The 12,940-nt window shown below is 42.7% G+C and overlaps 1 protein-coding gene across 1 annotated transcript in view; it reads right to left on the minus strand.

Annotated features, from left to right (window-relative positions):
- The window catches only part of MYBPC3 (myosin binding protein C3), a 148,959-nt gene that overhangs the window by 74,936 nt on the left and 61,083 nt on the right, over positions 1 to 12,940 (minus strand). The window contains exons 17-18 of the mRNA XM_043515805.1: positions 9,012 to 9,178; positions 7,341 to 7,506 (exon numbers count right to left, since the gene is read on the minus strand). Of these exons, the coding sequence (XP_043371740.1) occupies positions 7,341 to 7,506; positions 9,012 to 9,178 (333 nt within the window). The remainder of the gene's footprint in view (positions 1 to 7,340; positions 7,507 to 9,011; positions 9,179 to 12,940) is intronic.

A 12,940-nucleotide genomic window follows, 5' to 3' on the forward strand; every position in this document is an offset into this window, starting at 1 on the left:
ACCTGAAAGTGAGAACCGGCGTTCACATGGCACTTTTGTAGCCGGCATTGCAAGGTATTTATGTGCTAGATATGAAAACATACGTATGCCCCTTTATGCTTTGGCCACCCTTCCAGAGAACATGCTGATGACACTAATTAAAAAATAATGCATTAATTAAATTTGAGACTGAACTCCTTGGAGGAGAATAGTATGTCTCCTGCTCTGTTTTACCCACATTCTGCCATGTATTTAATATTACAGCAGTCTCAGATGATGACTCCGCACATGTTGTTCATTTTAAGAACACTTTCACTGCAGATTTGACAAAACGCAAAGGTAGCAATGTGAAATTTCTAAATATAGCTACAGCACTTGACCCAAGGTTTAAGAATCTGAAGTGCATTCCAAAATATGAGAGGGATGAGATGTAAAGCATGCTATTAGAAGTCTTAAAAGAACACTCCAATGTGGAAACTACAGAACCCAAACCACCAAAAAGCAAATCAACGTTCTGCTGGTGGCATCTGACTCAGATGATGAAAGTGAACATGCGTTGGTCTGCACTCCTTTGGATCATTATCGAACAGGACCCCTTATTATTATGGACCCATGTCCTCTAGAATGGTGGTTGAAGCATGAAGGGACATATGAATCTTTAACACATCTGGCATGTAAATATCTTGTGATGCCAGCTACAACTGTGCCATGTGAACATCTGTTCTCACTTTCAAGTGACATTGTAAACAAGAAGTGGACAGCATTATCTCCTGCAAATGTAAACAAGTTTGTTTGAGTGACTGACTGAACAAGAAGTAGGATTGAGTGGACTTGTAGGCTCTAAAGTTTACATTGTTTTATTTTTGAATTCAGTTTTTTGTACATAATTCTACAATTGTTTGTTCAGCTTTCATGATAAAGAGATTGTATTCCAGTACTTGTATGAGGTGAATTAAAACGTACTATTTCTTTTGTTTTTTATAGCACAAATATTTGTAATAAAAATAAATATAAAGTGAGCTGAACACTTGTGGTCTGTGTTGTAATTGAAATCAATATATTTGAAAATATAGAAAACATCCAAAAAATTTAAATAAATGGTATTTATTATTGTTAACACTGCGATGAATAGCAATAATTTTTTAATCACTTGACAGCCCTACTAAATAGGGAAGAGTTTTTACAAAAGCTTTATGCCAATGACTTGCTGTGTGACCTTGATCAAGTAGGTTCACTGCTCTGTGCTTCAGTTTCCCCATATGGAAACTGGGAATTATAATAATTACATACATTCCCAGGGAGTGTTGTGAGGCTCAGTAATGTTTGTAAATACATGGAGATCCTTGGACAAACAGGGTGGGAAAAGTCCAGAGCAACTCCCCTCTTCATGTAAATCCCTGCTAAAATCTCACTTCTTCTGTGATGCCCACAAGTTGTGAGTTCATAATAAGTAAATAATTAATAACAACAGTTAAAATGAACCTTAATCAATTTAACATTCTGGATTTTCCACTGAGTTCTGTCTTCTCTATGTCAGTCTTTTAGACAGTAAGTTCACTGGGGGGCAAGGATTGTATTTATCATTGCCTCTTGTACAACATTCAACACATTGTCAGGGTAAGTATGTAACAAAAATAATAATTAACCCTCTTGTACTAGGAATCAGAATTTCAGTGCAAATGAACTGTCAGCAAGTAGTAGTGTCAGCTTTGTGCCTTTTGGTACTGTGTGAAATGTGCAGTCTTTTGCCACTTAGGTCACCATCAATCCAGCACTGCTGTCCTATGCCCCCAACCCTCAATATCATGCAGCTGACTTTTATCCTGCCCCAGAAGGGAGAGAGTGAAGCAGAAAGCAGAGTGACAATACTGTTTGTTACTGCAGGGAAAAGGATGGAAATGAGCTGAAACGGGAAGAGACATTCAAGTACCGGTTCAAGAAGGATGGGAAAAGCATTACCTGATCATTAATGAGTCAACCAAGGAGGACAGCGGACACTACACCGTGAAGACCAATGGTGGGGAGTCAGTTGCTGAACTGATCATACAAGGTAAGTGTGACGTTCTGAAACTTGTGGGAACACCCTACATCCCCCATGTTCATCCTTATAATATGATGCTTTGGTATCTAATGCAAAGTTTGTCATGTCGGGTGTCTTTGGAAGACTCATGATGTACTAATCATTGTTGTTATGGTAATGTTATAGTATGTTATAGGTTGTAATTTCATGTATATAGTTATGAGGCTGAAAATGTGTCCTCATGGCTTAAAGCAAGCCCAGGCAAAAACTCTCCAAGAGCAGGGGGACAATTCACACCACATCAGGGCATGTATGGGACAAACCCAGCCCAGCCTCACAGGAACAAAGGACACTGGCCTAGACAACAAGACAGAATCTGTTGGGCTTTCAAGTGAGTCATCCCCCTTTCTTTGGTCTGTTTGGGACTGCGATGAAGTAATGCTCACCTGCCTCTGAAGAGGGGGGCAAAGCCAAGAGGGAAGAACCAACATGATAAAAGGGAGAGACATTTGCCATGCTCTTGCTCTCACTTCCACCTCCATCTACAGACATCACCACCAAGCGATTGAAGTGCTGATCAAAGGGGAGAGCCTGGCTGAAGGGCAACCAGCCAGCCTGTGGTGAGAAACATTTAAGTTTGTAAGGGCACTGAAAGTGTTAAGATCAGCTTAGAATGTGTTTTGCTTTTATTTCATTTAACTAAATCTGATTTGTTATGCTTTGATTTATAATCACTATCTTTAAAATCTATTTATAATTAATAAATCTATTTGTTTTTTCCACCTGAAGCAGTGTGTTTGGTTTGAAACATGTCAGAGACTCCCCTTGGGATAACAAGCCTGGTACATATCAATTTCTTTGTTAAACTGATGAACACATATAAGCTTGCAGCGTCCAGAGGGCATAACTGGAAACTGCAAGACAGAGGTTCCTAGGGTTGTGTCTGGGACCGGAGATATTGGCTAGTGTCATTTGGTTGCACAATCCAAGGAGCAGCTTACATTCCAGAGGCTGTGCGTGAACTGCCCAGGAATGGGGGTTCTCACAGCACAGCAAGGTAAGGCTGGCTCCCAGAGTCGAGGACTGGAGTGACCTAGCAGATCACCGGTCCAGATAACACCAGGGGAATGTCACAGTAAGTTACAGGCAATGCCAGATAATCAAGGAGGTTGAAATGTGCAAGAGGGCTTTAGGTAACCTTTTCCATAATGGGATGAAAAGGTTAGTCCTTATGCCTGGAGAAAAATTAAACCATAGCTTGGGAAATGACCAGAGGCCTCAAGGAGAAAGAAGATTGTTAGATCTGTGAGCCAGATGTAATAGATATCCTGACTGCAACAGGTGCCTGGCTACCTGTCCTGTTAAATCCTGCATACTGTGGATTTCGCTTCACATTTCACCTCTCAACAAACAGCATCCTCAGCCCTGGCTCCCTCTCTTCTTTAAAAGCAACATTAACATTTTACTGTACAAACTAACCTTTGACCTGTTGATGTTTGTGTTGCTTCCTCCCACAACTCACAACCCTAGAGAAAAAGCTGGAAGTGTACCAGAGTATTGCAGACCTGACAGTGAGGGCACGGGACCAGGCAGTCTTCAAGTGCGAAGTCTCCGATGAGAATGTGAAAGGAATCTGGTTGAAAAATGGGAAGGAGGTGATCCCAGATGAGAGGATAAAGATCTCTCATATTGGCAGGTTAGTCCTGCTTCAAAAGCTTGGACAGGATTGGGTATGACACTAAAGTCCTCTCTAGATAGTGATGAGGAAATGAATATAAGCCAAGATCCTGTTCTGCCTTCAGCTAACCGGAGAAAGTTGGAACCTTCCTCAGCACAATTAACATGTAGCCATTCCTCCCTTCTGTGATCTGCCTGGTTGTGTGCATCACATGTACAGTACCGGCATGTATGTAATTCTGCAGGTGTGCGTATAGTATGTTGGTCTACATCTGAACAATGAAGCATCAGCCCAGATTCTCAGCCTTTACTCTGCCTTTCATTTTTGGGTGGATTTAAATTGCTTAGAGACCACACTGAGGGTCACTTTAGAGAACAGACATAATCAAACAGATTGATACATTAGATAAGGATAGACAGATATCAGTACCGAGAAGTAAGTCTGTTTATGTTAATTTACTATAGTTTTTAATATATATAGCAGGGGACTCAAACATGCAGCCCACAGGGTTATTCTGCCTGCCAGCTCCCTGTGGCGCCCCCCCCCCCACAGAGTTTACCTAGAGCGGCTCCAGTCCTGAATGCACCGGGGCAGGGCAGGCTCCCCCGCACCGCTCCAGGAAGTGGCCAGAACCTAGAGGAGTGGGTTGGGGGGGGCCACAGGGGTCTGTGTGTTGCCCTGGCCGCTCTCCAGGTACCTCCCCCGAAGCTCCCATTGGCCGCCTGCCCCGGAGTGCATCGGGCTGGACCTGCCTCCCGAACTCCTCCTGGAGCCGAACCCCCTGCCCTGAGCCCCCTGCTGCCCTGCACCCCGACCCCCTGCCTTAAGACCCCTGCCGCACCCACATCCCTCCTGCACCCTGACCCCCTGCCCTGAGCTCCCTGCTGCACCCCGACCCCTCCTGCACCCCAACCCCCTGCCCTGAGCCCCTGCAACACCCTGCACCCTGACCCCCTGCCCTGAGCCCCCTGCCACACCCTGCACCCCTGGGAGCAGGGAGGGGCGGAGCTTGGGTGGGAATTTCGGGGAAGGGTTGGAATGGAAGCAGGGAAGGGGTGGGAAGAGGCAGGGCAGGGCGGGGCCTCATGGAAGGGGTGGAGTGGGGGGTGGACAGTGGTGCGGCCCTTGGGCCAATATACTAGCCCTCATGGTCATTGAGTTTGAGACCCCGATATAGTATATACTCATACACACACACATTTAGATGACTAAAATTTTCTAAATTGCCTAAAATTACTTAGGGTCCTAAGTTTACTGAAAGTTAATGGGACTTAAAAAGAAAAGGAGTACTGGTGGCACCTTAGAGACTAACAAATTTATTAGAGCATAAGCTTTCGTGAGCTACAGCTCACTTCATCGGATGCATTTGGTGGAAAAAACAGAGGAGAGATTTATATACCACACACAGAGAACATGAAACAATGGGTTTATCATACACACTGTAAGGAGATCAGAGTAGCAGCCGTGTTAGTCTGTATTCGCAAAAAGAAAAGGAGTACCGGTGGCACCTTAGAGACTAACAATTTATTAGAGCATAAGCTTTCGTGAGCTACAGCTCACTTCATCGGATGCATTTGGTGGAAAAAACAGAGGAGAGATTTATATACACACAACAGAGAACATGAAACAATGGGTTTATCATACACACTGTAAGGAGAGGTTTCAGAGTAGCAGCCGTGTTAGTCTGTATTCGCAAAAAGAAAAGGAGTACATGAAAGGTTTTCCTCCTTCCCCCCCCTGCTGCTGGTGATGGCTTATCTTAAGTGATCACTCTCCTTACAGTAAAAAAGAAAAGGAGTACTTGTGGCACCTTAGAGACTAACAAATTTATTAGAGCATAAGCTTTCGTGAGCTACAGCTCACTTCATCGGATGCATCCGATGAAGTGAGCTGTAGCTCACGAAAGCTTATGCTCTAATAAATTTGTTAGTCTCTAAGGTGCCACAAGTACTCCTTTTCTTTTTGCGAATACAGACTAACACGGCTGCTACTCTGAAACCTCTCCTTACAGTGTGTATGATAAACCCATTGTTTCATGTTCTCTGTGTGTGTGTATATAAATCTCTCCTCTGTTTTTTCCACCAAATGCATCCGATGAAGTGAGCTGTAGCTCACGAAAGCTTATGCTCTAATAATTTGTTAGTCTCTAAGGTGCCACCGGTACTCCTTTTCTTTTTGCGAATACAGACTAACACGGCTGCTACTCTGATCTCCTTACAGTGTGTATGATAAACCCATTGTTTCATGTTCTCTGTGTGTGTGTATATAAATCTCTCCTCTGTTTTTTCCACCAAATGCATCCGATGAAGTGAGCTGTAGCTCACGAAAGCTTATGCTCTAATAAATTTGTTAGTCTCTAAGGTGCCACCAGTACTCCTTTTCTTTTAAGTCCCATTAACTTTCAGTAAACTTAGGACCCTAAGTAATTTTAGGCAATTTAGAAAATTTTAGTCATCTAAATGTGTGTGTGTATGAGTATATACTATATATCGGGGTCTCAAACTCAAATGACCATGAGGGCTAGTATATTGGCCCAAGGGCCGCACCACTGTCCACCCCCCACTCCACCCCTTCCATGAGGCCCCGCCCCTGCCCTGCCTCTTCCCACCCCTTCCCTGCTTCCATTCCAACCCCTTCCCCGAAATTCCCACCCAAGCTCCGCCCCCTCCCTGCTCCCAGGGGGTGCAGGGTGTGGCAGGGGGCTCAGGGCAGGGGGTCAGGGTGCAGGGTGTTGCAGGGGCTCAGGGCAGGGGGTTGGGGTGCAGGAGGGGTCGGGGTGCAGCAGGGAGCTCAGGGCAGGGGGTCAGGGTGCAGGAGGGATGTGGGTGCGGCAGGGGTCTTAAGGCAGGGGGTCGGGGTGCAGGGTGCAGCAGGGGGCTCAGGGCAGGGGGTTCGGCTCCAGGAGGAGTTCGGGAGGCAGGTCCAGCCCGATGCACTCCGGGGGCAGGGCGGCCAATGGGAGCTTCGGGGGGAGGTACCTGGAGGAGCGGCCAGGGCAACACACAGACCCCTGTGGCCCCCCCCAACCCACTCCTCTAGGTTCTGGCCACTTCCTGGAGCGGTGCGGGGGAGCCTGCCCTGCCCCGGTGCATTCAGGACTGGAGCCGCTCTAGGTAAACTCTGTGGGGGGGGGGGGCGCCACAGGGAGCTGGCAGGCTGCAGAAGATAACCCTGTGGGCTGCATGTTTGAGTCCCCTGCTATATATATATTAAAAACTATAGTAAATTAACATAAACAGACTTACTTCTCGGTACTGATATCTGTCTATCCTTATCTAATGTATCAATCTGTTTGATTATGTCTGTTCTCTAAAGTGACCCTCAGTGTGGTCTCTAAGCAATTTAAATCCACCCAAAAATGAAAGGCAGAGTAAAGGCTGAGAATCTGGGCTGATGCTTCATTGTTCAGATGTAGACCAACATACTATACGCACACCTGCAGAATTACATACATGCCGGTACTGTACATGTGATGCACACAACCAGGCAGATCACAGAAGGGAGGAATGGCTACATGTTAATTGTGCTGAGGAAGGTTCCAACTTTCTCCGGTTAGCTGAAGGCAGAACAGGATCTTGGCTTATATTCATTTCCTCATCACTATCTAGAGAGGACTTTAGTGTCATACCCAATCCTGTCCAAGCTTTTTGAAGCAGGACTAACCTGCCAATATGAGAGATCTTTATCCTCTCATCTGGGATCACCTCCTTCCCATTTTTCAACCAGATTCCTTTCACATTCTCATCGGAGACTTCGCACTTGAAGACTGCCTGGTCCCGTGCCCTCACTGTCAGGTCTGCAATACTCTGGTACACTTCCAGCTTTTTCTCTAGGGTTGTGAGTTGTGGGAGGAAGCAACACAAACATCAACAGGTCAAAGGTTAGTTTGTACAGTAAAATGTTAATGTTGCTTTTAAAGAAGAGAGGGAGCCAGGGCTGAGGATGCTGTTTGTTGAGAGGTGAAATGTGAAGCGAAATCCACAGTATGCAGGATTTAACAGGACAGGTAGCCAGGCACCTGTTGCAGTCAGGATATCTATTACATCTGGCTCACAGATCTAACAATCTTCTTTCTCCTTGAGGCCTCTGGTCATTTCCCAAGCTATGGTTTAATTTTTCTCCAGGCATAAGGACTAACCTTTTCATCCCATTATGGAAAAGGTTACCTAAAGCCCTCTTGCACATTTCAACCTCCTTGATTATCTGGCATTGCCTGTAACTTACTGTGACATTCCCCTGGTGTTATCTGGACCGGTGATCTGCTAGGTCACTCCAGTCCTCGACTCTGGGAGCCAGCCTTACCTTGCTGTGCTGTGAGAACCCCCATTCCTGGGCAGTTCACGCACAGCCTCTGGAATGTAAGCTGCTCCTTGGATTGTGCAACCAAATGACACTAGCCAATATCTCCGGTCCCAGACACAACCCTAGGAACCTCTGTCTTGCAGTTTCCAGTTATGCCCTCTGGACGCTGCAAGCTTATATGTGTTCATCAGTTTAACAAAGAAATTGATATGTACCAGGCTTGTTATCCCAAGGGGAGTCTCTGACATGTTTCAAACCAAACACACTGCTTCAGGTGGAAAAAACAAATAGATTTATTAATTATAAAGATAGATTTTAAAGATAGTGATTATAAATCAAAGCATAACAAATCAGATTTAGTTAAATGAAATAAAAGCAAAACACATTCTAAGCTGATCTTAACACTTTCAGTGCCCTTACAAACTTAAATGTTTCTCACCACAGGCTGGCTGGTTGCCCTTCAGCCAGGCTCTCCCCTTTGATCAGCACTTCAATCGCTTGGTGGTGATGTCTGTAGATGGAGGTGGAAGTGAGAGCAAGAGCATGGCAAATGTCTCTCCCTTTTATCATGTTGGTTCTTCCCTCTTGGCTTTGCCCCCCCTCTTCAGAGGCAGGTGAGCATTACTTCATCGCAGTCCCAAACAGACCAAAGAAAGGGGGATGACTCACTTGAAAGCCCAACAGATTCTGTCTTGTTGTCTAGGCCAGTGTCCTTTGTTCCTGTGAGGCTGGGCTGGGTTTGTCCCATACATGCCCTGATGTGGTGTGAATTGTCCCCCTGCTCTTGGAGAGTTTTTGCCTGGGCTTGCTTTAAGCCATGAGGACACATTTTCAGCCTCATAACTATATACATGAAATTACAACCTATAACAAATACTATAACATTACCATAACAACAATGATTAGTACATCATGAGTCTTCCAAAGACACCCGACATGACAAACTTTGCATTAGATACCAAAGCATCATATTATAAGGATGAACATGGGGGATGTAGGGTGTTCCCACAAGTTTCAGAACGTCACACTTACCTTGTATGATCAGTTCAGCAACTGACTCCCCACCATTGGTCTTCACGGTGTAGTGTCCGCTGTCCTCCTTGGTTGACTCATTAATGATCAGGTAATGCTTTTTCCCATCCTTCTTGAACCGGTACTTGAATGTCTCTTCCCGTTTCAGCTCATTTCCATCCTTTTCCCTGCAGTAACAAACAGTATTGTCACTCTGCTTTCTGCTTCACTCTCTCCCTTCTGGGGCAGGATAAAAGTCAGCTGCATGATATTGAGGGTTGGGGGCATAGGACAGCAGTGCTGGATTGATGGTGACCTAAGTGGCAAAAGACTGCACATTTCACACAGTACCAAAAGGCACAAAGCTGACACTACTACTTGCTGACAGTTCATTTGCACTGAAATTCTGATTCCTAGTACAAGAGGGTTAATTATTATTTTTTGTTACATACTTACCCCTGACAATGTGTTGAATGTTGTACAAGAGGCAATGATAAATACAATCCTTGCCCCCCAGTGAACTTACTGTCTAAAAGACTGACATAGAGAAGACAGAACTCAGTGGAAAATCCAGAATGTTAAATTGATTAAGGTTCATTTTAACTGTTGTTATTAATTATTATTTACTTATTATGAACTCACAACTTGTGGGCATCACAGAAGAAGTGAGATTTTAGCAGGGATTTACATGAAGAGGGGAGTTGCTCTGGACTTTTCCCACCCTGTTTGTCCAAGGATCTCCATGTATTTACAAACATTACTGAGCCTCACAACACTCCCTGGGAATGTATGTAATTATTATAATTCCCAGTTTCCATATGGGGAAACTGAAGCACAGAGCAGTGAACCTACTTGATCAAGGTCACACAGCAAGTCATTGGCATAAAGCTTTTGTAAAAACTCTTCCCTATTTAGTAGGGCTGTCAAGTGATTAAAAAAATTTATTGCTATTCATCGCAGTGTTAAACAATAATAAATACCATTTATTTAAATATTTTTGGATGTTTTCTATATTTTCAAATATATTGATTTCAATTACAACACAGACCACAAAGTGTTCAGTGCTCACTTTATATTTATTTTTATTACAAATATTTGTGCTATAAAAAACAAAAGAAATAGTACGTTTTAATTCACCTCATACAAGTACTGGAATACAATCTCTTTATCATGAAAGCTGAACAAACAATTGTAGAATTATGTACAAAAAACTGAATTCAAAAATAAAACAATGTAAAACTTTAGAGCCTACAAGTCCACTCAATCCTACTTCTTGTTCAGTCAGTCACTCAAACAAACAAGTTTGTTTACATTTGCAGGAGATAATGCTGTCCACTTCTTGTTTACAATGTCACTTGAAAGTGAGAACAGATGTTCACATGGCACAGTTGTAGCTGGCATCACAAGATATTTACATGCCAGATGTGTTAAAGATTCATATGTCCCTTCATGCTTCAACCACCATTCTAGAGGACATGGGTCCATAATAATAAGGGGTCCTGTTCGATAATGATCCAAAGGAGTGCAGACCAACGCATGTTCACTTTCATCATCTGAGTCAGATGCCACCAGCAGAACGTTGATTTGCTTTTTTGGTGGTTTGGGTTCTGTAGTTTCCACATTGGAGTGTTCTTTTAAGACTTCTAATAGCATGCTTTACATCTCATCCCTCTCATATTTTGGAATGCACTTCAGATTCTTAAACCTTGGGTCAAGTGCTGTAGCTATATTTAGAAATTTCACATTGCTACCTTTGCGTTTTGTCAAATCTGCAGTGAAAGTGTTCTTAAAATGAACAACATGTGCGGAGTCATCATCTGAGACTGCTGTAATATTAAATACATGGCAGAATGTGGGTAAAACAGAGCAGGAGACATACTATTCTCCTCCAAGGAGTTCAGTCTCAAATTTAATTAATGCATTATTTTTTAATTAGTGTCATCAGCATGTTCTCTGGAAGGGTGGCCAAAGCATAAAGGGGCATACGTATGTTTTATCATATCTAGCACATAAATACCTTGCAATGCCGGCTACAAAAGTGCCATGTGAACGCCGGTTCTCACTTTCAGGTGACATTGTGAATAAGAAGTGGGCAGCATTATCTCCTGTAAATCTAAACAAACTTGTTTGTCTTAGTGATTGGCTGAACAAGAAGTAGGACTGAGTGGACTTGTAGACTCTAAAGTTTTATATTGTTTTGGTTTTGAGTGCAGTTACGTAACAAAAAAAATCTACATTTGTAAGCTGCACTTTCACAATAAAGAGATTGCATTATGGTATTGTATGAGGTGAATTGAAAATACTATTTCTTTTGTTTATCATTTTTACAGTGCAAGTATTTGTAATAAAAATAATAATATAAAGTGAAAAACATCCAAAAATATTTAATAAATTTCAATTCAATAAATTTCAGTTGATGTTCTAACGTTTAATCGTTCGATTACTGGTGATTTATTTTTTTAATCACTGTTAATTTTTTTGAGTTAATCACATGTGTTAACTGCAATTAATCGACAGGCCTACTATTTAGTTTACAAATAACATAAAGGTTTTATAATAAGTAGCCTGAAATTTCTGCAAATATTCTTAATCCATTTTACATGTTTTTATTTTATTAAGATAGTGCTGTTACAAATTGTATATTCACATTTCTTTCCTTTTGCGGTTTACGCTTGTTCATTGGCAAAAATGTATTTCTTTCTCTTGTGCTTTTAATGGACTTAGAAATTCCTTGCTGTTTTTTTGTTTCCTTAACTGTGCCCCAGTACCAGAATACAAGAGCTCAGATTAGTGAATGTGTTTGTTTGGTAACAAACTGTAGTGCCAGCTGCGGGAGGACTAAAGCAGTAGAACTCCTATTCTGCAAAGAGATATGTGCAGGCATATCTTTGTTGTTCCCGTATGGAGCACCACTGAAGGAAGTTGCTGGGATCAAGTCATTTGCAGGATCAGGGCCTAAATAATGGAGAACAGATTTAGGATATGTCTACACTGTGAGCTGGAAGGTGTACTTTCCAGCTCAAGTAGACAGTAACATGCCCTCGGTAGCTTTGATTGAGCTTGTATACTAACAATAGAGTATAGCCACAGTGGCATGAGGGGCTAGTCACTCCAAGTACATATCCATCTAAAATTCTAGGTATGTACTTGAAGCAACTCTGCTGCTCACACCACCGCAGCTACACACTGTTTTTAGCACTCTAGCTCCATCAGAGCTAGTACAGTTATTTCTCCTCGAGCTTTAAGTGTAGACATACCCTAAATTAGCTGGATTGAGTAGTGTCTTAAACAATACTAGTTGAGGAATAAGGGATTAGCGTGAGGAAGGATAGTAGAATCTGGCCTTATTTTTTGTCTGCATAAGTACTGCTATTGTGGTTTTTGTTTTTAATTTTCTTTGAGGGAGTAGTGGATATTTGGCATTATTACTTTCATTTATTTAGTTAAGTAGCTAGCACACTGCTGATGCCATATAAAATTATATTATCTGCATAGGGCTTTACAGACAATCAGTGGAACAATGGAAACTACAAATCTCAAGAGGGAACCTCTAGACTTTTTAGTTAGTTTTGCAACAGTATGCTACCACCAAAAAAACCAAACAAAACCATATCTGAAGTACAAATGTAGTCATTGCTGACTGGAGGGGGGAAGAGAGAGAAAAGGATGACAGTACAATTAAGACACTAGACTAGGCCTCACAAGGTTTGGGCTCCGTTCTCAGCTGTGCCACAGTCTTCCTGCATAAATGGTTAATCTTGCTGTACCTCAGTCCCCTATCTGTAAAAGTGGGGATAAGGACACTTTCATACTTTTCAGGCATACTGTGAGAATACATTCATTAATGTTTGTAACATGCTCAGATACAACAGTCATGGAGGCCATATAAGAACACAGACAGAACTGTTATTACGACAGTTAATACAGCTGTTTTCATTTTAGGCCTATCA

Source organism: Dermochelys coriacea, chromosome 6 (assembly GCF_009764565.3).
Source record: "Dermochelys coriacea isolate rDerCor1 chromosome 6, rDerCor1.pri.v4, whole genome shotgun sequence".
Lineage (NCBI taxonomy): Eukaryota > Metazoa > Chordata > Testudines > Dermochelyidae > Dermochelys > Dermochelys coriacea.